Below are 27,993 nucleotides of genomic sequence, written 5' to 3'. Positions count from 1 at the left end.
AGGTCAGCATCACAGCAAGGAATGCTGAGACAAGCTATCAGATTAGGATTGCTACAAGCAGAAGAAAAAAAGGTTTCCAGATTTCGTGTAGTCTGTGGCCTTAACAATCCACTGAAGCTGTTGGTGGGAGATTGGGCACAAGCCAACGTTAGCCATTCCTTAGCTATTCTATTTATCTGTTTCTTGTTCAACTTGTGCATGCACCAACAACAAAGAGAAGGATTCTACAAGATCACAGGAAAGAAGAGAGTTGGATCAAATGTATGGGGGAGAAAAAAGGCTGAGTGGGAAGGATGGAAGAACATGGAGAAATTCCAATTTATATGTCCTTCTTCAAAATGGTGTATCTAATAATAAGCATGAAAGACCAAGCTTACAAAATACTTCTAGACCTATATAATAAAGAAAGAAGCAAGAGTCCTGCCTCTGAGTTCTCTCAGCCTAGTATTATGGCAAAGCCACAAATCAATAGGATTGTAAACATCTGTGAGTTCTCTGGGAAATATATCCTGGGCAGCATGAGAGCTAAGATGTCTGCAAAAAAACCCCAAGCCCATTAAAATAATCCAAGTGACAAAAAATGTAATGGGCTGGGATTTTCTTCACTATTAACAGCTTTCTCCTTACACTCCTGTTTCCAAAGAGCAATTAAAAAGATGATTTTCAGTGCACATCCAGAAAGGTAAGGTAAAAATAATAGTTTGGTGTAAAATCTTTAGGTGACTAATTGCATCTTAAGGTTGAGAGTTGTTTAGCTCCACATGCAGCCACTGCACCGTGCTCATTAGAAACCTTGAGAAGTGCTATTGTAGCATGAAGTTCTTTACACTAGATGGACTTTTACATGTTTTCTGCATGTCTGTGTTTCTGTCTGGAAACATCTATCATCTGGTGACAGGGACAGGCTAACACTTGGAGAAACGGAGCAAACTCAAGAGTTTCACTTTCCCAGACAGATAAAGCAGAGATACTACTTTCTATTTTGGACTGAAGCATCTACAGCAAGTGAGCAAAATACTTCAGTTTTCATTTTATGAAAACAAGCAGCTTTTCCCCTCTAGGCCTAAAAACATTTGTCAGAAGCCTAAGTGAAGAAATATGAAAATACTGAGTGTGAATTGTATCAGACTGTGAGAGGCAGTCTGGTCTCGTAAGAAGGCTAATGAACAGTGCAGCTAAGGGAAATTCAGTTTTGTTACTGATTTTCTGTGTGACTTTATAATGACTCTTGAAACCTTCTTGGGCTTGCTCTAATTTTTCATGTGGTTGACTTAGGACTCATGCTCCACACTGAGTGCTAACTTCCCTCAGACATGCAGTAAGCATATTTAATTCATACTGAAGGGAAAAATCCCTAGTGAGAGTGTAGTTATGAACCTGTCTACAAGGAGGACAGCTGGGCATTACCACAGTTATGCCATCCCTGCAAGTATTCCATCCTACTGCCTCAAGCTAGACTCTTCTGGTAGACACTGGGCAGACAAACCAGATGTAATGAACTAACACCTAGGAAGGTACAATTTTCTTCCCAGCACTCTCAGAAACACAAACAGTAAGGTGCAGGCTTGTACTGCTACAAGACATTGCCAGATGGTTTTGGGCCTGAAGGACTTGATATCCAAGGCCAAGGAAGTTAGCTTGCTCATTCTTCTGAAAAGTGTAAAGCAATTTTGCTGCTGTCTACGAATACCTAACAGGCTGGTGTGGTGAAAGCATGACAGACATTTTCTCAGAGCTGCACAGCTGAAAGACAGCCCAATAAATGGATAGAATTCAGCATGGGAAAGCAAATTTATTATAAATGAAACAAAAGTAACCAAGTATCAATCTGGTCAATAGTTGTGGGAACTCCAACCTTGGCAAAACTCACAACTTGACTGGACAAGGTCCTGAGCAATCTATTCCAACTGGACTTGATCTGAGCAGGAGCTTAGACTAGCTAACATTTGGATACCCCTGACTACCTGATTTTATAATTCTGTAATGCATCTTAAAAGCTGTATCAGAGAGAATACTGTTTGGCCTCCTATTAGCAGTACAGATGCAGCCCTTAGTTAGAGACTCTATTCCATAAATATCATGCACTATCATTTTTCCTTGATTCCAGTCCCTTCTGCAAAGTTCAAGTTTCAACCACCAGCAAATTTATCACATAGTTTTATATATTCAAAATATTTGTGTATTTCTTTGTATTTGTATGTGTTCTTCTCAACAACTGAATGTGATGATTTTGAAGTCCAGCTTGCAGAGTTAATGAATGCTCAGAAATTCTCAGTGAGGTAGATGAAGTGGATCACAACAAATATCCTGATCAGTGTGTACCCGAGAGAGACTGTGTACCCGAGATAATACTCTCAGCTTCTACTCTGGGCATCCATCTGCCTCTGCTTCGGAGTTTCCTGTTCCCCCTGAAAGGATGCTGCAGCTGTCTGGGTAGCAGTAAAAGAAACAACAGAGCTTTTAGTACAGTATTCAGTAACCTGAAATTGGTGTCATTTCACCCTAACCTGTCAGAGTGGACGAGGCAGTTTGCACATCATGAGAACAAAGGAGATATCCCTTCAGTGAGGGCAGGATCTCTGATAAGACCATTAGAACTGTTTCAAGCTAACTCTTCATATTTCTGCTGGAATCTGAGACTGTATTGAACAGCACGTAAGTAATAATTCCAGCTCCGTGTGAATGTTCCAAGGTATCATTAAATAGAGCACTTGAGAATAAATTGGGCTTTTCATTGATATGGGATATGCTCTCATATCTTTTCTTACTTTGGCCCTCCTTACTTTCTCCTCAAAGTTAACAGAGGCAGAAAGTCCATGCAGAAAGTCCATGTACAATTCCCACTTCTGCAACTCCCATAGGACAAGGCAGTGCAAGCTTGGTTTATACTGTAAGCATCTCACAAAAGAGATGAATCAGGTTTGCAGTTTGAGAGCTGCAGAAGTAGTTTCCCAAGCAGCTGCACAGTGCAGGGAGGTTGGAGGTTCCAGCCTCCCTGGATAAAGGGCTGTGCAGGACAATGGCCCATGTGGTTGCACACAGTGGGGCTCTGCTGTACCTCAGGGCTCACAGCTCCCATGCGCTGCAGAGGTAGAAAAGCAGCTCTCAGTGAGACTCTAACTTTCCCTTACATTAATTTTACAAGAAGGTTTCCCTCTGATTTTTTCAAAGCAATAAACTTCTTTTCCAAAACCACTTCCTGTTTTAAGTGCTTATAGGCAAATAAGCATGTATTTACTGCTCCTTACTCTGGTTTCTAATTGACTTGGTTAGTGTTGATAGAGACCTTGTCTAAACTTTGATTAATACTTTTCTTTTTCCAGGCTGGTGAGGAAGAACCATAACTTTCTATTATCAGAATGTAAGTTTACATCTTCTAGTCAAACTCTGCCAAAATATTTTTTAAGAAGTCACTATCCTTGTAACTATTCCTGCTAAATAAAAGCCCTTTGCCAAGGACTTGGAAGAATGGTACATGGGGCAGGAACCTAGCTGCAACACAAATTCTCTGTTTTGATTAGTTCCAAGGTTGGGATCCTCAGCTATACATGACACAGAAGAAGAACATCTTCATTAACCTTCTTGCATGAAGTAGAGATAGGTATAATTCCACTCAGCACCCATTCAGACACAGAAAACCCACTAATTTCAAGATGAATACAGGATCACAGGAAGGTCAATTGTGGAATAAGTTATCCAGCAAACGACATCTTACAGAAATGTCTCTCATAGATTGCCACTTCCCAGTACTTATAGTTGTCAACTGTATCTTTTGCACAGAATGTAATCCATTGGCAGTGTCTTTAAAAACAGCCAATTCCCCCTTTTCATGGTGAGAGAAGTTTGTGAGGACAATCACCCCTTGGATAAGTATCTTATTCATTACATTTACTTTACCTTTGAATGGAAGTATCTTCATTGACATGAACAGATAAAAAAGTTTTTCTTAGCCTTTAAGACAATCCCACTTCCTTTTGATTTTTAAGATGGAATAAAAATATTTTTGAAAATGTTCTTGATTATATAAGACCTTATATGGAGATATGAACACATCTGGTCTGTGGTACATTAACATTCACAAGAATTTTGCAAAAATTTGAGATATGTGGTCCTAATGTGTTTACTTATTACAATTTGTAAATCAGCAACATTTACTCTGGCTTCAGTAGAGTTAACTAAAAAATTGTAAAAATTAAATTAAAATCAGTAAAATTATTATTAAACATAGTGTTCTTGATAATAGTTTTGCATATAAAATCTGCAGAACATTTTGCATTGACTATCAGTAATTTTTAATTTACAGAGGCTTATTGTATCAAATAGAATCCAAAAAAAGTTAAGAACTTCCTTACCAACACTTGAATAATTAAACTTTAAAAATACTCTTTTCTTTATAAAGGAATAGTGATAGGACTCTATCTATGACACTATCAACCTGAAACTGGTTTTGTCAAATGGAAGAAGTGCAAGCTCTACGTGGAATTTGGCCTTGTAATATTGTTTTCACTCCATTTAAAACATGCTACTTAGGGAAAGCTTTTCAAAGCTGCAGAACATAATCTTGGATCTGAAGCCTGATAAAGATAGTGGGAGGTGTTCTATTGGCACAGTTGCCCAGGGATGCTGTGGATGCCCCATCCCTGGAGGTATTTAGGGCCAGATTGGATGGTGTTGAGTAACCTGGTCTAGTGGAAAGTGACCCTGCCCATGGCAGAGGGGTTGGAACTAGATGATTTTTAAAGTCTGTTCCGACCCAAACCTTTCTGTGATTCTATGATTCTGTCATTTAAAAATACTTCAGATTAAGTCTCAGTAAAAAATTAGAACCATCAAAGGACTTTTTCTGTGAATGGGAATGTTGAGGAATAGACCTTAATTGGTTTAAAAAAGTAAAGAAAAAAATTCTTAATAATTCCATTCTTTCAGATTCTTCACACTCAAGCCACAAAAGTTGTATTTGGTGTTATTCAAAAGCAAGGCCCTTGCCCCTCCTTCACAATACCTACACTTATAGAAAATACTTACGCTTTCCTTACAGATGTTGCTTGATTAGTGCATCAGAGTGCAACCACCACCTACAATGGTTCCTGGAGAAGCCTTGAGGAGAAACCCATGAGCTATCATTTTTAAAAATTATTCAGTTATTTTCATATAAATTTTTATGATTCCCCTGAAGTTTTTCCTCTAATTTTTTTTACAACTCTTATTCATTGGGAACAAAACCATTTTTCTCTGCAGTCTCCACCATATCTCTGCAGTGTCTAGCATAACCAACATTTACAGTTTTTAAATGAAAACTTATTTGTGAAATGCCCAGCAGTTACTGAATTCACTCCCCATTAAAGAATAACTCTGGGATTTAAAAGGAAAAAAATACAACTATTTTAAAGAAATAATTAAGCTTCTTTTTATTCTTTACCTATTATCTGACATCATGTCTGATTCATTACTGAAATAGGGATTCCAATGTTTTTTACCTATTAAATTCTTCTTTAGAATACTTTTGGTATGCACCATGTATTAAAGAAAAGTGCCAGACTGGCTTAGAAAAAAGTAGTTTTCTACCTGTGAAAAAGAAAAGAAAGTCTATGACTTGGTTTTCTTATATTTTCTTATAAACTGCATCTGTATGTTTTGATTGTTTTCCTATTTAATATAGAAGAAAAATACTTGGGTATGTAATCTCTTCTGAATAAATTACAGTTCTTTTAACTGATCAAATGCTTTCATAATTACATTCCCATCAATTTGCAGTCTGAAAATTTGGAAACTAGGTTCTGTTCATCTCAGTGTACTGTTAATTCTGAAGCCTGAAGAAGGCATTTTAAATATCACTCTGACTGACTACTTTACAGCTCATTATTTGAATGAAACTACGTAAATCTTATAGCTCTGGAAACTACATCTTAAATATAATTTATTCAGATTCATTTTTTGAAGGACCTGTCTTTTTTCCTTTTTTTTTCCACAGTCGAAAAAATAATACCTAATGATAGTAATGTGCTTATACTTTAGTCCTCTGCCTCCTTATTACAGAAAACATGTACTGCTGAAGCTGAGTACAGTGCAAGCACAGTCAAGCATACAAAAATAATCAATGATGGCCAGTGGTAAAGTACTCGTCAAAATTTAAGGTTGTTTCATACAACTGAGGCCATGCTGAAAGAGCACAGTGTTGTTATCTGTGGAAGGAGAGAAATCAACAGACTTTGAAGCAGTGGAAATTCTGTGTGTGTTAGGGTAGAAGAGCAGCTTTTACATGCAGATGAGCAAATGTAAATTCCACTTACTGGGAATACAAAAATATTGTAAAAGAAGATTATGATGAGGTGTTTATGAGGGGTATGGGATATTTTAGAGATATAAAACATTGATATAGATACTACAGTGCTGCAAAAACTGTACCACATAAAGTCCCAATAGCACTGAGATAAAAGTAAAGGGATGAATTTAACTGCGTGGCAAAATCAGATGTTACTGTGCAGATACAGACACCACATAATCAAGTTAGCAACTGGCCATTTTAAGAAACCAAATAATGCAAGGAATTCTGTAACTTCAAAAAATTTAAATAAGGCAATCAAACATGAATGCTAACCCAAGAGAGTAGCTGAGGGCATCTGCCCAGATCATCACTGTTGTATCTTAGCGTAACTCTTCCAAAGGCAGCAGAGCTATGCTAATTTACACCAACTGAGGATCTGGACAATCATGTTTAGGACTTCAAGTGACAAAATTACTTTTATTTTTGGGTATATATTAAAGGGTTTTGGCAAGTCTGACCAAACACAGAAAGTGCAAAACACTGCATTTTTAACTCCCCTTTTAGCAACTGTATAGTTTATGCAACTTCCCATGGGGATCGCCTCAGCACTTGGGATATACCACAGCATCATGTTGCAGATCTTTGCAGATCTGGATGGAATGAGTAATTGGTTATGATCTGTTGACTTGAAGCAAAAATGATTAACACCACAATGGGAGTCTGCACAATTACCAAATTGTGCCAAAGAAAAGACCCTTGAATTGATTACAAGCAAATGCCAGGCTGAATGAGATTAATTATGTAGGACAAGTTCAATGACAAAGAAGTATGACCAAACCCAAGGAAGACAGAAGCAACTGTACAAATGGAAAAACTCCAAGACAAGAAGGCCTTAGAGAGATCATTGGGCATATTAACACAGCTAAACAAATTCATTTATAATTAATCACAATTAAGTGCTCCTCTCAGAATAGTTGCTTAGAAACTGCACAGACTGACAAGAGAAAAGTCTCAAAAATTAAAATAAACCATCAAACAAACATTCACACTGAAATATTTGGTGATTAGTGAAGAGCTAGGAACTAAGGAATGTATCTTCAAAACTGCCTAAATTCTTATTGCAGATACTGAATTCCAATTTCAAAGTTAGGCATATAGAAGTTGCAGGGATGTGGATGCTCACCACTTACATTCCTTCTGAAAACAAAGACTCTTTAAGTCATACAGGTTGCTTTGAAAAAATTACTCTGATTCAGTGATTGTTCATCTGAATTGAGACTATTTTGGCAATAACTGAGTGGCAAATGGTTTTAAATAATGATTCAAATCCAAACAGTAAAAAAATACAAGCTACTGTTATCTTTTGTTTTGAATAATTAAGTACATAAAGAAACAGGCCATGAACTGTTTGGCTGTTGTAGATACCACTATGCAAAGGAAGCCTCTCATTTCAGAGCATTTCATAGTATTGACAACTTACTAAGCCCTGATTCTGCAAGGTGCTTCATGCAAACAATTTTCTGCCTGCATGGAACATTTCACAGCATCAGAGATACTGAAATGCAGATGGCTTTTAAGGAGCTTTTTAGAGAGTACATGCTTTTAAGACTACCTCTGAGTAATGAAAACAATGATGAAGGGTCTTATGCAAACAAAATTCAAGAGTTTTCCATTTCAGAGACAAAAGTTGACAAACTTAAGTGAGAAAAATGGAATGACTCAACCTTACCAGAGTCTGAATGAGTTATTCTAACAGAGAAAAAGCCCAGCCACTTCCATATGTAAAACTTATTGCGACTACAGAGATGAGGTTGCTGCAGATGATGGGTTTCTATACAAAGGACATTATCATAACACCACACAACATGAGGTTGGAAATGCTAGGTATAACCTACAGTGCCCATTTGAGTATTGAGAAGTGCAGGAACAGAGCCCAAGGTGTTCTGTTCTGGCCAGGCATGCATGCTGCCATCAAAGATAAGGTATCCAAGTGGAAATCTGCAATAAATACAGGAAACAAAAATGCAAAAAAAACCCACTGAAACCACATAAGATTCCTAATTTCACTTGGCCCAAGGATTGTTGAGCAAAATGGGAAAGATTTTTCCTTATAGGTGAACTAATCATTGGGGATCTATGTTCCTTGGTTTTGTTTTTAACAATTTAAATTAGACTAGCACACTAACTTGCAATTTAAGAACACATAAAAAACTACAGTTTGTTCAGTTTTTTGTTACCACAACATTGCAGATAAATTAATAAAACACTATCATTTACAAATGGCTCAATCAAGCACTTTTTAGCATTTTTCCAAATACATCACATCTGGTCCTTGCAATCACATTTCCTATACAAGTTAGCTAAAGCATCAAGGAATTTCAAAAAGCGTCTGCAGATTCAAAGGATACATACTTAGCATCAAAGGAGTATTTCAATTTAACACAAGATTACTTACTAGGCTCAACAACCTTAGTATTCAAGAAAAACTGTAATGACAACTTCTATTAAGTTTCCATGTAGAAAAAAAAAGACATAAATAACAGGAGTAAAAAGGTGAAAATAGGAATGGAAATGATTATTTCTCTTGCAGCAAAGAGTAATTTTCCAAGATAAAAGTGAGTGAAAACTATATAATGGGTCTCAAGTCTTTCTGCATTCTTATAGGAGGACAGATGTGATCTCAACAGGAAAAGGGAAAGGGAAGGTGGGAAAGGGAAGGTAAGGCAAAGGATAATACTTCTTTGTAGATGAAACAACAAATGCACATCCAGGAACTGAACATCAGAAACACCTCAAGTAGAAAACACAGGATACAGGTGGAGAATTCACTCCAGAAGGTACACAGAATTCTGCAGGAATAACTGGTTTGAGTACATAAAGTGACTGTATATTGGGAGAGCCATCAAGGTTCAAGATAGTACAGGCACTGGTCAATGTCCAAGAATAATGTGGTTACCTATCTAAAGAGGGAAATGTTCCTGTGGTGTTTTACTAATACATCCTAATATTTTTTGTCTCTGCATTTTAAATTTATATTTGAAAAGGCCTATTTTTTACCAGATGCCTATAGCAAGGAGGAAAATACTACTCTTTTCCAGTAATTTTTTTATTTATTTATTTATCAGAATAAAAACAACAGAAGTTTCTCCATTTCTGGGAGGATGCCTCTTCTTCCCAGTTCTTGCTGAGCAAATTGCAGTAAAATCACATCAGTAGAAATAAATAATAGGTAATATATTAATATAGAAGAGCTTCCCTAGAAGTATGAGGTAAGGATATCCTTTCTGTCATGAAAACACTGTACTGCATGGAGTTGTTTTTCAAGAGGAATCATGGCTAACAGTGAGAGCTTCAGAGAAGCTCACTTTTCTATATGAACACTGCCAGGGTGACACCTCTGGGAACAGGGGCATGAGTGAAAGAAAGTTAAGAGAAAGAGTAGATCACCAAGAATATGGAGATCACTGTGGCAGAATGACATGGAAAAAAGATGGAGGAATAGAAATTCTGACTCTTATTTTATTGCAGAGAACATGCAAAAATAGACTGAGCGCATCACTTTGAGTTAAGAAGAGATGTGGGAAACAAAAGCTCTCAGGCCTCATTGTAGTGAGGGAAAGGAGGCTGCACTCCTCCCTCCATAGGAAATACCAAAAGACATCCACCACAGAAAACAAGAAAATCCACACAGATGCCTTGGGACGGAAATACTGGGCATACTACAACAGGATCAGGAAGTATCCAAACTTGAAGGCACCTGGTTGAACTGCAAATCTTCCTGAGGATCAGATTCTTCAGAATAAGCAACACTGGGATTTTCTGGCAGAAAACTGACTCAAGACAACAAGGGTAGATGTTGAGGATAGGTTATTTAGTTCAACAGCAGACCAAGCTAACACTTAATTACCTATATACATAAAGTATATACATATATATGTGTGTGCATATATATATCAATGACCTTTGAAAAACTGTGATTATCTTTACATCAAAGTAGAACTAAGTAGAAATAAGTTTGTCACTTTCTGGGAGTCTCTGGTACCTGAGTTCTCAGGTTCCCACATTGACAGGACACCGAGTAGAAATTCTCACAGTTGGTCAGCTGTGTTTTAGCTGGGATCGATTTACTGATGAACAAAATGTGTCCTTTTAAAACAAAAATTAATTCTAGCTTTGGATTGTTTGGGTTTTTCACTTTTACTTGTTTTGAATAAGATTTAAAATGCTTCAAAATGTTGTTTTTAACAGTATTTATAATTCCACAATGGTATTACAGTTTAGAAGTAATCATAACTGTTAGAAAAACCTGCTATGATAAGGAATAAATAAAGAAAACTGATAAAGAAAGGCCCCTTGGTAAGATCACACTGAATTTAATTTATGAATACTTTAATATTGGTAGCTCTCACTGGGTGGACTGTTAACTGCTTCCCCATCATAGTTAACTTTACTCATCAATATAGTGTTCCTAGGTCCCTTAAAAATTACTTGCTTTTCACAAGTACTATAACCAAAATCTTAATACTGGAAAAGTTTGGTTCCTGCCAGATACTGATTTCTCCAAACAGCTTTAAAGCTGTCAACCCTTTTTTTTTTTTCCTTTTTTTTTCCCCAGCATAAGTAACTGAGAATTAAAGCTGAAGATATTCTTCTGTTATTTGGAGATCACTGACCAGGCTGTAATGGCTTTAGTCTGCTGACAAACTATGCACAGAGGCTCTCACTTTCCTATTTGAGCTTCAGGCAAAAATAAAAAATTGTGCAATCTGCATGGTAAACCTGAGTGAGAACCCTCACAGATGAGAAGCACGGGTGGTAAGGAATAATTATGCTAACTAACCCTGGAACAACTTAATTGAAAATTGCAACATTATTATTCTGAAAGCCAGGAAATGTGAGCAATGGAATCTTGGAGCCACAATTTCCAAAAGGCAATACAATAAGCATGACTGTTAAGCAAAACATTTCTCTAACCTTGTAGGATTTTTATATTATTCTGATTGTGAATATTATATGAATGATATTATTAATTATTTGAAGTGTCTGATATTTTGTATTTTAGTTGGTATACAAAAAAAAAACAAACCTGTGTTAGCAAAATTCCAGTTGGGAAGCTACATTATACATTATTTGTATGTGCTGTAAAATACACACAAAAAGATAATGCATCAGTAAAATGTGAGATGAAGGCCTTACCAGCACATGTGTGACATTTGATCTGATGGTAAAGCCATAAAAGTATTAAATCCTTCTGAATTATGCAGTCCAGAAACAAGATTCCTATGCTGTTCTATCAGTTTTTCTACTACACTATCAATTGTTCTCTGTACCCTGTACATTAAACAAGTATTTGCAAAGAGTTTTTAAAAGGCTGAAATCTTTACAGAAGAATGGAAAAAACTACATTAAAAACCTGAACAAGGAATAAAAGATGAAGAAGAGATGAGAACAATATAGACTGGTAGGGAAAGGACAGAAGGGATCTCAGCTTGGGTTATAGGTAAAAAATGTGTATACATTTCCCTCTACAGCCTGGGGCAGGAGCCAAGGTTTCTGATTCTCACTACTCTTCTGCTGTCAGCAAACACGTGTGAAACATCCCAGCAATGCTCCCCATCTCCTCCTGCCAGTCCATGCAGACCACTAAAGCTTCTACTGCTGTTGCTACGACAGCAGCCCAGGCAATAGAGCAGACACCAAAATGTCCCCTGATGGCTGGTGGCCTGACAGATGGCCAGTAGTGTCCCTCATTATGTACTTTCTGCTTCTTTTCAGCTTCTGCTTCCTCATTTTAGAAACAAGGAAATTATAATCCCAGAACTCAAACACAATGTAAATGAAGTACTTCACAGTGCAAAAATTTCAAAATCAAATCCTCTTATGTAGCTTTGGTTTAGCTGCTTTGTGCATGCATGTTACATTTACATGATCACATTTCCATCTTAAGCAGAGAACAAGAGCATAAATGAGAGCTGTGTAAAGGATGCTGCCATCCATAGGACTCCCACTTCCCTGCTTTCAAATGTATGTGGGAAATGCTAAGATGCTTTATTTCTGTCTCTGTACCAACTTCACAGGATATAGAGACAGAGGACAATAAAAATATAAATGTGATGAAGGCAGGAGATGGGCTGATCAGACAAGGGAGCTTTAGACAGGAAACGAAGTAAAAATAATGATGAAGGAAAAGGAAAACAGGACAGAGTAAATGGGCCAAGTGGAAGCTGGGACTGATTAGAGTTTTGGGATAGGAGAAAGGACACTATGGCTACTCTGGAACTGGACTCTCCTGCTTTTTCTGCAGAGTTCATCCCTTTTCACAAAAGGTCAGTTGCATTACATAGATCTGCTAAATTCCCATTACTCCAAGCAAATTCAAGGGTTTGAACATATACAGTTCTCTATAATGTGAAGAACTGACAAATTGAGTCCTAAAAGTATCCAAGTGAGCAATCAAAAATATATACCTAAATTTCTGGTTTAAAATGAGGATAATAACAACCCTATTTACTTCAGAGTATAACTGCAGATGAAAAAAAATTTCTTTCATAACTAAGTAACTAAATTTATTAGGAAACACTCAGATGTGATGGTAGTGACAAATGTGTGAATGAATTAATAGGTATATCTTCAGAAGGCAGTTTGAGAAAACTGGAGTGAATCAAAGACAGGGCCTCACAGAGGATAATAAAGGCAAAGACAAGAAATTAATTAGTTGCTTATGCAATGATTACTATCTGCCCTGTGCAATGATTTACTTTGTTATCCTGTGGAAAAATATATGATCAGAAAACAAGGAATTGCCACATAGTGCAAATACAAAGGAGAGCTGAGTTAAATAAGCCTGCTTAAAATTCTGTCATTTTGAAACTTAACGGAGTTTTATATGTTCAACTGGTATAATGGTAACTGCTAAATTAATAATTTATGCTAATGAATAATAAGTAATAGATTTTAAACCTAAAAATATTACTTTAACTTAATCTTGCTTTTTGCTTAGGAAAAACTTGAAAAAAGTAGAGAGAGTGGCATGATATAGAAATGGGATCTCAAGTTTAGGTGTTTTGGGATTTTTGTCTTCCTGGTTTCTACCAGGCAGCCTTGACTGCAGATGTTTGAGAAAAGCAGAGGAGATTAAGTAATTCAGAAACAGCTTCCTTAGCTAAGTAGAAACCTTATGAAGGGTTTGCTTAAAATATTCATGCTGCCTCAAGAGTCTTGAGTGTGTTTTGCTTATGCATTCACATTTTCTCAAACTTCTACCATTTGACCCATCCCAACCCAAAATCCAGGTCCAAATCTGAGTTTCTCTGAGGTACACGTCTTTCTCTACTTATACTTAAATGTTTTCCCTGATGTCATTTACATCCCCGTTTGCATATCACATATTCTTCTGGCAGCATATATCAGCATGACCTAAACTAATAGTTTCAAAAACATTATTTTTTACTTAGTGGGAAATCAGCTGTAAATTTTGCATGTATTGTTTACCTCTAGCAACTAAGTTAAGTAAAACTAGAGAGCAATTTTACTCCAGCAGTTTTCTCATGCTTGCTTTCTTATTTTTCCCACGGTTTACATCAAGAGTTGTTTGGGTTTTTTTTAATCAGCATATGTACTGAATTCAAGAAACGTGTTGTAAAAACAGAATACTGCTAAGCAGTATGGCAGCATGTGGTATCCATTCATACTTTCCCTACTGAATTTTCCTCATTTCTTGTGAAAATTTCTCCATCTTAACCACATTGCCAGCTCAGGAGCACCGCCCTGTCATAGCACAAATAAATGCTATAGTTCTTCCACACAGAGAGTTGCAGTAGGGCATATGTGCAGGAAGACAGAGCAAAGCTACATCTCCCAATCCTCTAACATTCATAGTTCAAAATTGTTACTCCAAAGAACTGAAAGGAATGGCAAAGAACCCACTTTAAGCAGGGGATAACTTAGTAAACATTTAAAAAAACATAGTCACATGAGAAAATGCATTAGACTGGTAGCAATGATACGAACCTAGGGAAAATTATGCAAGCGTTTGGGAAAACCAAATTGTTCTCCCTCCAACTGTGTCTGAGAAACTGCAATGCTTTACTGCTTGTGTAATCAGAAGTGTTTCATCAGTCTAATTGTATGGGAATTTTCTGTTCTAACTAGCAAACTCAAAGTTCAGAAAAAAATTGAAAAGGAATTCAAACGTTAAGCTGAAATTCCAGAAGTTCTGTCTTTTGTCCATCCCTGTCACCTAATGGACACACAAAAGGACATACTAGGTCAACAGACTTATGTACAGAGCCCCCCTGTATGGAATTTCTAGAGACTTCAATACATGTTCCAAGCAGGATCAGCCCCTTCTGCAGTGGCTCTCCAGACAGCATTTCTAATTTCTGATATAACTTTACACAATTTGCGGTCAAATAAATATTTATAAAGAAAATATTTGTTCTTTATATCTTACTTGAGTTCTTGTGAACTTGTGGCCAGCATACTCCGAATGCTTTTGTCAGCCAAGGGACAGCCAGATAAACTGTAAGACATGGCAGGACATACAAGTATGTTAATCTTCTCATTAACTGAACACTCCCAAACAAACACAACATAAAAATTAAAAAGTAAAAGTTTGTAATGCAGAAAAGCGATGGGGCAAGTGCTGTAATATTGAATTCCATAATATAGTTAACCCTCTGAATATATTTAGTTATCAATATTACTTCCAAAATTACATACTGTAAATGTTCTTGTTTGTTTGTTTGTTTCTCTATGAACTAGAAAAAATATAACAAAAATATTGGAGATTCCTGGGTTAACTACTTAAATGCTTAAGGAATAGTTTGGAAATTTTAGTAATCTATTTAAAAATAAAAGACGTTTATACAACACACAAATTAGCATGCTTTTAAGATCAACATATATTACTCAAAGGGTTAACACATAGTTCAACGTTTTACTTTGACAGCATTGTTGAGGTAAGCTGAAAACAATAAATTGAAAAGACAGAATCCACCATGAAAAAAATGAAGTCACACCTTCTATGTGAGGCGTAATTACCAGTCACATGACCACTCCCATCACACCCTGGTGTTGGACATCTGCCACCAAACAAAAACAAAAACAGCCAAAATAGTAAGTATGTTTAAAAAAAACTTTTAAAAGTTTCATTGTTTCCAGTTTAGCTGCAATGACTGCAAGGGGTTTTAAGCATCCTAATCGAAAAGCTGCAAAATGAACAGGTTTAAATGAAAATGGCGTCTCCATACAATATAGCATCATTAAGAACAAGCAAATACACATTAGCTTATCACTTTACTTAACTGGCAGTTTGAAACATTTATATGCTGCAAATGTTGCATGCTCATACTGCAAGGCGTATATGTATTCGTTGGTTTAAAAGAAGACAAAGAGAGAAAAAGTTAAAAGGAGATAAATAATTTCACCTCACATTATGCTTACGTTATTAAATCCTTTTTGCTCTCTTTGCATTGAGGGTATTTGGGTTTAGGACTTGGGATTGTAACTTCACCAGGATACCTTCTTTCTTCAAGTGCCTCTTGGAAAGGATCCAAATCTTCCGGCTACAGGCAAATATATACATATTAATTTCAGCTAGAGAAGGTCACAACTTACACAAAATAATGCAAAGCAGAGTCATCAGATGGTATCTCCTTCTTATCCTATTCTGACAGAGAAAATTAATGAAATTATTTTCTTTCACGTACTAAACTTTTGAGTAATATTTGAATATTTTGATGAAGACTTCGCAATATGTGAAATATATAATTTATTTAATTAGAAAAATAAAAAGGAAAAAATCTGGCTTTTTTTGTAGCTGTCATATTATTTTTCTCTAAAGACTCAGGTCTCTTCCCTAAAGTCATTGCACAACAGAGGAAAGGCAAAAAAGATGACTAAATGCAGTATCTTATGCATCAAAAAGCCGTTTTAAATAGCATTTTTAAGGATTCAGAAGACCTCAAAGATGAAAGAGAAGCAATCTTAACATCTGCACACAGAATCTCAGTCCGGGATGAATATCAATGATCTGTCTGGCAAGACAGAATGATATAATTTGTAATTAACTTTAGTGATGTTCAGAAATTCAAACCAATCTATTTCAGGAATGCAGTGGCTGAATGCAGGGATTCAGGGATTCCTGCAGATGGTGCTATAAACAACATAGTAGAAGTAGGGAGTTCTTTGAGAAAACACGCTGCTTTACCTCACATTTCCTTGATAGTGACAGATTTCCTGCCAACTTCAGGGAAATTATTAGCAAAACTGTACCACCAAAGCTAGAATGCATTCAGGCTACCTGGTGAAAATGCCACGTCGTTGTATATTTCAAAGACACTGAGAATTGTTTTATGGTTTAATTAAAATTGGCAAGAGATGTGCTAAACAGAAATGATTAGCTTAATTTTTAGCTATAAACCAACTAGAAGTCCTCAGACAAGTAAATTGAATTGAGTGCAGGATTTTAAGCTGCACAATGGATAAGGGTTAAAACCTGACAGAAGAAAGCAGCATCACTGAACCTTGTCAGCAGACCTCTTCAGTGTCCTGTCTATTCTGAAAAGCAATAAAAATTCACTGACATATTTCCTTTATTTGCCTCTTCTGTTTAAAGGGTTTTGCTGCTGTCTTGGTATTATAAGTAGAAAAGTAACACTGATTTCTTGTATCCCTTCTTTGTATTTTTGAGAAAAAGTATTTAATTAATGCAGGCCCTTACACAGAGCTATCAAGAGCATATAAGTAATGTAGAAGATTAGTTGAAATAGTTGAAAGCTTACATTATACTCTGCTGCTTTGTTTAATTTGATTCCTAAGTAAATACAGGCTTTCAAATAGCACATCATTTATGGTTTTCAAATTCAGGAGAATATCTTGTCTTCAGAGCTGATTATCCCAGTATTGCACGGTTATGTCAAATTGCTTATACAGAGTAACATAATCTGGATATAGCAAAACATCTTTACTGCAGAAAATATTTGTTAACAAGATGATGCTGTTAGAAAACATGATTCACATTCATGGTTCAAATGTTGTCTTATGGAACTTAGTCACAGATCAGATGTGTGCCAGCATGATATAGTCCTAAAGATTAACCACCAAAAAGTCCTTTTTGTAGAAAACCACCAGTTTTGTCACATACTAATTTTGCTTCCTATTTCCCTCCAAATTCCAGAAAATTAATGAATTACCAAAATTAGACTGCAACAAGAACTATATAGATGAAAAAGACATACATTAATTTCTTTGGAATCATCTTCATCTATCCTACTTGGCTTCATTTTAGTGTAGTCCACTGGCAAGTCCCAGCAGTCACCCTCATTCAGTTGGTAACAGCGGTTGTTCATCACGGCTTGTCGCTGTGGGGACATTGGCTCCAGTGGGGTCAAAATGGTGCAGCAGCCATCTCGCTGCCTCTGCTTGTTCATGCTCAGATCCAACGTCCCATTTTCATCGACTTCCATATCAGGATTCTGTCAAAATAAGAAAAATATTGTTAATTCAGCTTCACACTGGCAAACTGCTACCTCTTCTTCAATCTGATTGCCTAGCAGAATGATAAAATGCTTTTCCATTCCTGTATAGATTGTAAGCATTGAGCCCCCTCCTACACATAGCATGATGCTGTTATACAACATTAATGCTGTTAAAGTAGATTTCTTCCTGAATGGCTAATTTGATGTTTGGGGGGAAAGGGGAGAGTCTTCAGTACCCCTCTTGCTACCCAGCACATTGGTGCAAAATCTGATATATAAAGGAGAAAGCTCCAAAGGTACTTTCTTGCCATTGTCTTTATGTTCTTGATTTATTCTGTGACAGGTGAAGTAACCTGTGAGGTAACATCTGCATAATTCTTGTTTTCAGTCATGGCATGCATCTGGGTGATTAGAGAAACAAAAAACAGCTAACATCAAATAATCTTTGTTTCTTTTTTTCTTTTACATTAGCAGTCAGTGCTTGAATAGATAATGTCAGAAAATTAAACAGTGAGGTATGGTACCAAAAGAAGTCCTTTTGGAAACCATTTGTCAGTGAGGAAATGCATTTAAGTTTCACAGCTCCTTCCCTGCAGATGAACACATATTAACAATTCATGTATCTATTCTGATAATAATTTGTTCCAATTTCTGTGACAACTGCTACTGTGAAAAATGGGATGAGTATGGGCTCTTTTGCAGAAACAAACAAGTGTTGACTATTATATTAGATAAAGAGAAATAAGATATCTTAAAATGAACACAAAATTAAAAAAAACTGAGGACAGATAACATAAAAAGGCCCATCGAGAATCCCTCATCTTTCCAAAAATGAAGTGTTCCATGAGAAATTTGGTTTCAAAATGAATGCGAATCCGACTGACTCCTTGTATGTCGGGTGAGTTTCTTTCCTCTTGAGTAACAACAGAGCTGCAGGAAACCACTGCAAATGCAAATCTCTCTTTCTGAATTACTGCCTTTTGTTAGAGCTTATATCTAATTGCTGCTATCTGGCTAATTTAATTTAGAAAGTATTTGCTGATCTCCTCAGACTCATTCCTTCAGCTGCAATATAGTGACACATTAGGAAAGAGGCCCTTTCTGGCTTAGACACATAAGATTTTCAGCATTGTATTCCAACTTCTCCCATCATAATGAATAGAGAAGAACTGCATTTATTTACATGAGAGAAAGAGATTTCCCTCTTGAACCGTATTAAATCAATTAATTTAAAAAGCATCATTTGAAAACAAAGTCCATTCTGGCTTGGAGCATCAATATTACTAATACTGCTACAGGTTTAGTTTGTAATGAATGATCATAGCATGAGGTGGTTTGCACAGAAAGGGAAAGCAAACCTTTGTCTATAGGAGAAGAACAGAACATGTCTGCCAGCTCAAAATCTCTCTTCAAGCAGAATAAAAACGTTTCCTCTGCACTGCATCTGTCTGCTCAGCCATCTAGTGGTCTCCTGTAGGCAACGCTGTACTGTTTGCTTGTGCATGTTAAATACTCATTTTTGAACAGCTATCAGAGCAAAAACTTTAAAGTTAAAAATGAAATCTCCTAAATCTTTAACGAATGTTAATAGTGCACTATTTTTTCTTAATACAGAAATCTTAATGACAAAAGCTTTTATTTGTATCTGTGATGGCCATTTTTTAATATACTGAGGCTGTATGAATACACAGTACAGGAGTCACTCTGCAAGACTGTTATGCACTTTTTAAGTCACCTATACTGAAGGATTTGTGCATTTCAAATATATTATGCATTGACTTAAGAACTCTGGTATCACAGACAGGCAAGAAATTATAACATACAGCACCACAGATTTCTCTGCACTGAATCTTACAAGCTTAGGTCCCATTTGTGACTGTTAAATGAAAATGCAGAGTTAAATCTTAATCCTTTTGCCAAATGTATGAACCAGACTTTCAAAAAAAACCAATACCCAAACAGCAGTGAAATTAGTACCACTTGAGCAATCCAAACATCTTTTATAATTATAGTAAGAGACAAATTTAAAAAAGGAGTACATGGTATTGGTATCATTAGTTTATAAAACCATCATGATTTCCTGTGATACTTGTGAGCAATTTGTATCTTTCTTTTGGTATTTTTCCTCCCTCCTTTAGCACAGCCACCAGATTATGTTAATTTTGAGGGGAAAAAAGGCAAGATGTATTAAAGCTTTTCTCTCAATCAGGGTCACAGAGCAAGTACAGTTAAGAAAAATCTTCATCAACAAACAGATTTACTAATTTTTACCCTTGCACAGAGATCCTGAGGCTTAGTGGAGAGGTTCTGAGGCATCTCCCTGCAGCGGGTGGAGAGATTCAGAATAGCAGTAGCAGCCATGTGTGCTGCCTCCATGTCATGAGTATAGTCAAAGCTGCTCTTGCTGCAGGTACTGCTGGCACTGCTGCCTCCACCACAACTCATATTGCTGCTGCTGCTAGGGGCATAACTGCTTGTTGTGCTGCTGGTTGGACTTGAATTCTTACAGTAGCGTTTAGCTGTGGGAAGAAATATGACAAGGATGACTCAAAAGAAGGAGCATTCTGCATAAGTGAAGAGGAAAACAAACTGCTGGAGGTGAAATTTATAATGAGGAACAGTAACCAATGCCAAAAAAAAAAAGCCCGCAATAAGAATGATGGCTGTATTTCTTGATTCTGTCTGTGAGTTTTATATGCTACATGTGTGAGACCATATGAAATAACCTCCTGTAAAAAATCTGCATGACATGATCATGAATTGTTCTGACAAACAGGCTGGATTTATAAAACAATAAAAACACAGAAACACTGCTTTTACCCCACATATATAGTCAGACAAAAGGTACAATCTGCTCAGCTCATTCATTTTTATTAATGACAGGCAATGTAACACTATGGGACCTTTTCCTATTTACATGAGGAACTGTTAGTTTAAGGCCTAGAACTCCCCAGAGTTACTGGAGATCAAACCCACTTCAAGGCTGATGAACTTGGCCTCTGGGCCACAGTACCACCCATATTTCCTCAAACACCTCATGCTTCCTAAAAGCTTAATTTCCTCCTACACCACAGGCAAGTATGGCACTGGCCATCCCAAAGACAGGAGCACGATAGGAGAAAAAAGGTGGTGGTCATGTGTTAGTTTTACCATGACTTGCACAAAGGCAGAAGCAATGGCTGTTTAAATGGCAACAATAGGAACAAGTGAAAAATCCTCCTCTCCCCCTTTAAACAACCTGAGCACCTACAACTCTTCACAAAACCGATAAGGACCAGAAATACCCCTCCCTGCTCCCACTTCAGTGATGCCCAGCTGCCATCTGACTGACACAAGCCACAGGTGGTCACAGAAGAGCCAAAGCACTGACAGTGCTCACATCCAGCCTGTCTAAACACAAGGCAGCACTGCTGCTGCTTTTAAGTAATGCTCCTTGCAGCCAAAGGTATTACAGCAGTAAGGGCAAGCAGCCCTATTAGCCCACTTATTTCCCCAACCCTCTTCCCAGATGAGCTGTTTTAAGAGTGTTTGTAAAAATGCAAGAAAGTGTGAGCTTGTCTCCCAAATGTAGAAGTTTATGTATTTTCAGAAAAAAAAAATAAAAGTCAAAGTCAAGAGGATACAACCATGCATATTACAGCAACTACTTCCCCTTAAGATGGAAATGTATACTGCAGAGATCATACCTTATAGCACAGTGTAACAATAACCAACTAGCATGCTGATTAGAGAGCTATACAAAAAAGGTCAGGCCCTAGACAGAGCTCTTCCATGATGGGCTCCATTTAAATGCCAGGCTCTTCTCTTGTATTTGTCTGAACAGACATACATATAATAATCTGCTCCCATGAGCACAGCCCATTTGTGAACCATGGGCTGCTTTGGTAGGCAGACAGGGTTCAAAAGAAGAATCTGAAAGCAAAATGTCTCTGCTAGAGCTTATGTCATCTTCCTTTCTCTAAAGAACTGAAAAAAATCATGGCATTATTTTTACTGCAAAGGAAATAGTGTTTTACTTAAATCAAAACAGATGGAGTTTTCTCAGGAAAGCCACATAATGCACAGGGTGTGATTTTTTTTAAGTGAAGTGAATGCTAAACATTCATCACTTTTTTTTTTTTTTGTTTTGAACACATAGTAGCACTACACTAGCAGGCTATCCACTAATAATAAATTTGTGAACTGTTCCTCAAGAGTTTCATTATTAATATAGTAGTCAGTGGTGGTCATTAAAAATTCAGCATTTATCCATTGTTACTTTGTTACAGTATCCAAGACATGCAAGAATTTTCCTATACTTAAGGAAGCAATTGAATAACAGTTTTTACTGTGTTATGTTAACACAGCAAACACTCTGTACCACTGAACTTGCCAAATTTGAGCTATCATTCGAAAATCATAGGAACAAATAAGACTTTAGTTGTTTTCAAAAAATTTTAGTCCTGTTATAGCAGGTCACATTTAGACAGACATAAGAGACATATTACATGTGAAATTTTATATATATATATATGTATATGAGAATGTGTGCTAAAGAGAGGGAGGGAAAGAGGCAGCTTTTATACATAGGACTAACCACCAGAAACTCATGCAGGCTCTGATATGGACTCCTCTGTGGCCTTGGTCAAACTACATTATCCCTTGAATTCATTTTCTCTACAAACAGAAAGTTGCTTCTAAAATTTAGTTGTGTTGTGATTCACTTGCAAAACACTTTGAAGATGTAAAGTGCTATAAACATGCTACGCAATTATTAGCTTTCAGGTTACCAATAATTTAAGCAAAACTTACTTGGAGAGAAATGGCCATGGTTATTTAACTTTACTGCAGCTGTACATTTGAAGATGAGTCACATAACCCAGATTGTTCATTTCACAGAATCTTTTCAGAGAAACAAAGATCATCGATTTATAATGAATAAAATCAATCATTTCACTAATGAAGGGAAAGCTGCATTATTTCAATACCAGGTAGTTCTGCTTGATAAAATGCCCACCCCTATGGCACCAGGTTTACCAAGCTCTGCAGTCCATCTGTGCTTTGTAATCCAGAGTGAAAGCAAATGTGAAGAACACCTTCCCTGTTAAAAACAGACACAGGCCTAACCAGCTGCATAACCAAACTGAGCCTCCATCAGATTATGCCCATGGGCTGATTACAAAGAACCTCTCAAAGTCTAAAGGCTTCTCTAAAGTCTAAAGGCATTCTCAAAGTCTAAAGGCATTAACAACGGGGGAGTGGGAGAGATCCCAAACATGAAAAAGACAAAACGAAGGTACCTGGACTGGAATTCAGTTCTGCCCAGGCACCTTCATCCCCAGTATAGTCTAAATACTGAAGGTTTTAGTAAATTAATTACAGTTTCAACACTTTTTCTGACTTGTACAATAAAAGATTCATCTCACCTAGTTTCGGGTACCTGACCTAGTCATTATAGGCTTCCTATACAGGCAGTGGACGAAAATAGGAACTTTCAAGCCATAATTCACCTGACCAGTTTTAAACAAGCACTTCAGGAAAAAATTAACTAAATCAGAGAAGCATCTACCCTTCTTGAATCTGAAAGGGGCGCCAAACTCAGCTGTCGGTGCTAACATTACAAAACTCTGAACATGGTCAGATGAATCCCACTCATAACATTTTTCCAGTGTTTTGATAGTATGACCCAACCTATTGGTGGGATGAAAACAATTTCTGCCATCACCTAAACAACTGAAAGTGTTGCCATCACCACTGCCTGCTGTGTCCAGCTTTGCCTGTCTTTACTGCTGTGTACCATAATGCCAGCATCCAATACACTATGCAATTGGTTTCAAAGGAAAAACAAAAAAAATTTCTCAAGAATTACTAGATCACTCTACCCAACAATCCAAAGTATACATTTTCTGTTTGTTTTTTAGTAAACTTTACTGTAAAAAAATATCAAGGAAACAATTCAAAGGTGCTATTTATGTTCGTGCCACTCCCAGCTCTACACTTACTGATATAATTCCTTTCTCTGATGATGAAAATACCATAGTAGCTGACAGTTAAAAAAGAATTTACATGTGAAGCTATTGATTTTTCATATCCTTAAGACTACTTCTCTCATACAGGCAGAACTAAAGCACTGTTTACCTGCACATTCCCCCCAAAACCTTAGATGTACTTTTGAGTTTTTCAGGATGACTTTTCAGAACTGAATCTGATTTTATATAAACATGCTTTACTGACATACATAATAGGTGTGCTCTGTGGACCGCCATAAAGTCTTTAGTAGCAATCATTAATTTTTTTATATACAAATATAAAACCATCTAGAAATACTGTGGCATTTTTTGAGGGGCCTCTTTTAAGTGAAGAGTCTCTTCCTGAAATCTCTTTCATATTCAGTTATTTACAATAACTGTCAGCAAAATCCTTGTTTCATGGAGATTCAGTGGCAAAATGTTTTAACAATTTCAGTGTGCCCAGGACTTCACTTCATCATTCTCAGAATTCAACTGATTTTCCTGAGCCAATTTAAGCCAAATATGTTGAAGTACTTCTGAAATTTCAGAGATGTGAATACTAGAGGTTTCATCAAAATCACTAACAGGGAAAAGACGAACTCAAATCAGGCCCCACCTCTGGGACCATGTTGGCAGGTCCATCTGGCCAAACAGCACACACATCCCTTGGAACCAGGTGTGGTGTGCACTGTGTCCAGCACAGCAGGAGTGTGGACCAAAGCTGTAGAGCAGCCTTTGCTGGCAGACAACCCGCTCCAGCGCTAACGGGCTTCCGCTGCTCCCAGCACTTGCTACAGCAGCATGAATCACAGGGATGCAGGGTCCCTCAGTCCCCTCTGGCTCACATCACTGAGCAGTGAAGCCACCTAGTCCCAGTCCTATAGCCAGGAAAAACTCCTATTTATATCAAAGGAAGATAGGTGTGCATAAAGACAGTGACCTGCATCAACGCAGCCTTTTATTATTTAAGGCCACTCTAAACTTGTGCTTAATGTTACGCGTATTTTCAAATTCTGGTGGTTTGGGAGAAAAAGGGAAGTTTGTCATCATTTATTGAAAAAGGGGACTTAAATGAGAAAAATATGTATCCATTGCTTGTGCATCAGTAATTTGATCTGAAAATAAGCTTTTTCACAGGAACCCCAGCAGTACTGTGATGCTTTCCTTTCTGCAGGAGTAGACAGAATACATATGCAATATTTAATACCTAATTTACTTTATACTAATGTATACTCATATTCTTCCTAACCACAGTTACAGTTAGTGCTTTACTTTTAATGCTGTTCAAGCCCTTATTCTGATAAAGACAAATAAGATGGAGGTATGAGGAAAAAAAGAGGTCTTTTACCAAAAATAAGTTTCCTTTCACAACCCTCTTCCTTTGTGCTATAGTGCAAGAATATGTCTGTTAATTCTATGAGAAAGGAAAATATCCAATATATAAGACATATGAAAGCAAGAGCCATAGTAATTTTCTATTTGTTTACTTAACTACTTTTAAATGTCAGTCTGTGTTCAGGCAATAGTATAAATTGCTCTGTATAGTTTGTTTCTTTCTGTTTTCTTAAACAAAAAATCGGACACCTGCCTGATATTTCTTATAGTAGTCACTGAGTAGTATCACATATTTTAACAAAAAAACCCAACCTGCTAGCACTCAAAAAGAAAAAAAAAAAGTATGGTTTAGTATATGCATATATAAATGTATTGTTCTGAAAAATTCCTGGTGTCTTCAAAAGCTACAACCTTTCTTTATCCTGTAGTTCATTTTTTTCCCCTAATAAAAAGCCTCTTGCCTGACTGATTCCATCCCTTCTCTTCTCCTGAACTGAATGTAGTATCAGGCTTCTCCTGAACATTTTAAATATGTTAGGTTTTCCAGAGAATTCAACCAGTGTATTTGTGAGGACAAAATAAGCAAAAATGCCTCTTTAACTATGTAGAATTCAACCAGTGTATTTGTGAGGCCAAAATAAGCAAAAATGCCTCTTTGAGTATGTAAGTATGATATCTGAAGCACGATGAGGCTCAGGTTTTCTACTTCCACATCCCCACAAAGCAAGTATGTTATCTTTCTGGGTTATCTGAACTGCTGCTTGGAGATGAGAATCCTAATGTGACCCTTGAGGCCAGGTCTCCCAGACAGTAACATAAGGATTATCTCTATTACTTAGCTTTTATTGCCATCTCAATACATCCCAGGAGCTTAATAGCTGGAGATGTCTTTTGCCAGTGCAACAATCCTGAAGCAAGCACCGTATAAAAACATTTATTTTAAAAGGCCTTTAAAATAACTTACATATGATAGCATTCCTCATAATACTGTATGAACATGAAAACATGTCTTATTTGTATGATGTTTACATATACAACAACATGATTAACTGCAAACTTGTCTCTCATGTATAAGAGTGTGCACCTCCTACCATCATATCCTTTGGGGGATATATCCCTGGATTGCACCTTGGGAGCTATGGCTCTCTTGCCATAGGCATGGTTGTCATAACTGTTATATTCAAACGAAGTCTTAGAGTATTTCTCTAGTTCCTTGGCCAAGTTGGAGCGGGGTGTGGTGGTGGGGACATTGTTTCTGTAGCCATACTGAGGGATCTCCAATTGCTTAACAAAGCACATGGGCCTAGAAATTAAAGATATGTACAGTTTGTTAGATGCAGTTCAGTTTACTATGTTTGTGCATAATTTATAGTTCAGATTAGAAAATCTTAGTTATTTCTTGTACTCAAGAGACAGCAATATATTATTGCATTTCCTTAGTTTGGTTATTTTCAGCAGACAAACAATATTTATTTCCTTGAACAAAGCCTAGACAAAATTAATTCTAATGCCACTAAATGTATCCTGCAGCTAAAAGTATTTTAAAGTTCTGTTTTAAAATACTTCAGAATTTCCCTTTCCCCTTGTAATTGCACCACAAAGCTTTTTTTTTTTTCTTTTGGGAAGTGAATTAAAGAGGGGCAAGCAGACTGACAGAAGAAGTTTGGATGAATTCTTAAGATATCAAAAAGAAAAAGCACATTGGGAAGCTCCACCTAATTTATGGAGTTTCCTCCATATTTCTTCCAACAGAGTTGTATGCTGTTTTCCTCTGTGCTTTCAAATGCAACTATTCCTGTTTCATCCTTCAATATACAAATCCATATTCAACTTGAGAAGAGTCTCAGAATCCCTGTCGACTTTGAGCTGCTGCCTTGCAGGTCCTACTCATCCTTAAATGCAAGGTTCTGGCAGGAGCTGCAATTCCTGACACACAGATGCACACCTCAAGGAAGGTCCTGAGCATGAATACAAAATAAAACTGTTTCAGTTAAATATCTCTTTCATTTAGGATGAGGAAGGACAGTCAGAAGAAGCCCTGATTGATGTTATTCTGTCATTTGAGCAACTTGTGAAAGCCCAGTGAAAGAGAGCTGCAGAGAACTCCACTGTCACACCATCTTCTGCATGTGGGCACAGAAGTCATCAGCTCAAAGCAGGCAAACGAAGGCAGATCCTGCAAATCCTACCTATATAAGAAAGAGATACATGACTGGGTCATAGGAAGCAACTGCTGCACAATGCTGCATGTCTACCTGCTGCATGTAGCAGGAGGTGAAGATGATGAACAGCTGAGGTGCTTCTGCTGGAATAAAGAAGCATATATCTTTTTTTCATTTTTCTTCTTTTTTCTTCTTTTTTTTCTTTGCTGCATTTATAACCAGAGGAAATGGAAAGAACAATCATAGGAACATAACTTCAGTTGAGATCAGAAGTATCATCATGTTGACTAACAAAGTGAAATGTGCTCAATAGTAAGAAACAGGTTTTAAATATTATATCATGTTTTTCTGAATGAATTTATTATCATAAAATTTATTCAAGATATTTATGTAAAGATCACCCAAAAATCATATTAGTCATACTATTCCCTTTGATTTATGTATGCTTATTCCTTTAGACACTTCTTCCTCACAAAATACAGTGGGCTTATTTATACAATGAGCTGATATGAATAATAGTTTGATCCTGTTTCAAGATAATCTATATTTAACCAAAAACCTGCAATTCAGATCCTGAACATTTGGTGCAAATCCAAAATTTCAGTTGAAAAGAAGTCCTATGAATTTGATTTCTTTTTAAGCAAGAACTTTCAAATGCAGGTGGGATGGAAACTGGGATGAAGACAAATATTCAAGATTTACTCTTAAAACATCTCTGTCTGCCCATCAATTGCCTGCACACAAATATTATAAATAGCTGC

The 27,993-nt window shown here is 36.8% G+C and overlaps 1 protein-coding gene across 20 annotated transcripts in view; it reads right to left on the bottom strand.

Annotated features, from left to right (window-relative positions):
* Nucleotides 1-27,993, bottom strand: part of MYT1L (myelin transcription factor 1 like) — a 310,753-nt gene that overhangs the window by 42,576 nt on the left and 240,184 nt on the right. For 11 of the 20 annotated variants that reach the window (XM_066547254.1, XM_066547257.1, XM_066547256.1 and 8 more), the window contains 6 exons: nt 26,162-26,373; nt 20,017-20,264; nt 17,506-17,742; nt 15,710-15,831; nt 15,286-15,348; nt 14,718-14,786 (listed from right to left, as the gene is read on the bottom strand). In XM_066547254.1, the coding sequence (XP_066403351.1) occupies nt 14,718-14,786; nt 15,286-15,348; nt 15,710-15,831; nt 17,506-17,742; nt 20,017-20,264; nt 26,162-26,373 (951 nt within the window). The remainder of the gene's footprint in view (nt 1-14,717; nt 14,787-15,285; nt 15,349-15,709; nt 15,832-17,505; nt 17,743-20,016; nt 20,265-26,161; nt 26,374-27,993) is intronic. The other 9 variants (XM_066547272.1, XM_066547263.1, XM_066547269.1 and 6 more) reach the window with 2 other exon arrangements.

This window comes from Molothrus aeneus, chromosome 3, assembly GCF_037042795.1.
Source record: "Molothrus aeneus isolate 106 chromosome 3, BPBGC_Maene_1.0, whole genome shotgun sequence".
NCBI lineage: Eukaryota > Metazoa > Chordata > Aves > Passeriformes > Icteridae > Molothrus > Molothrus aeneus.
This window is presented reverse-complemented; position numbering and strand designations above follow the sequence as displayed.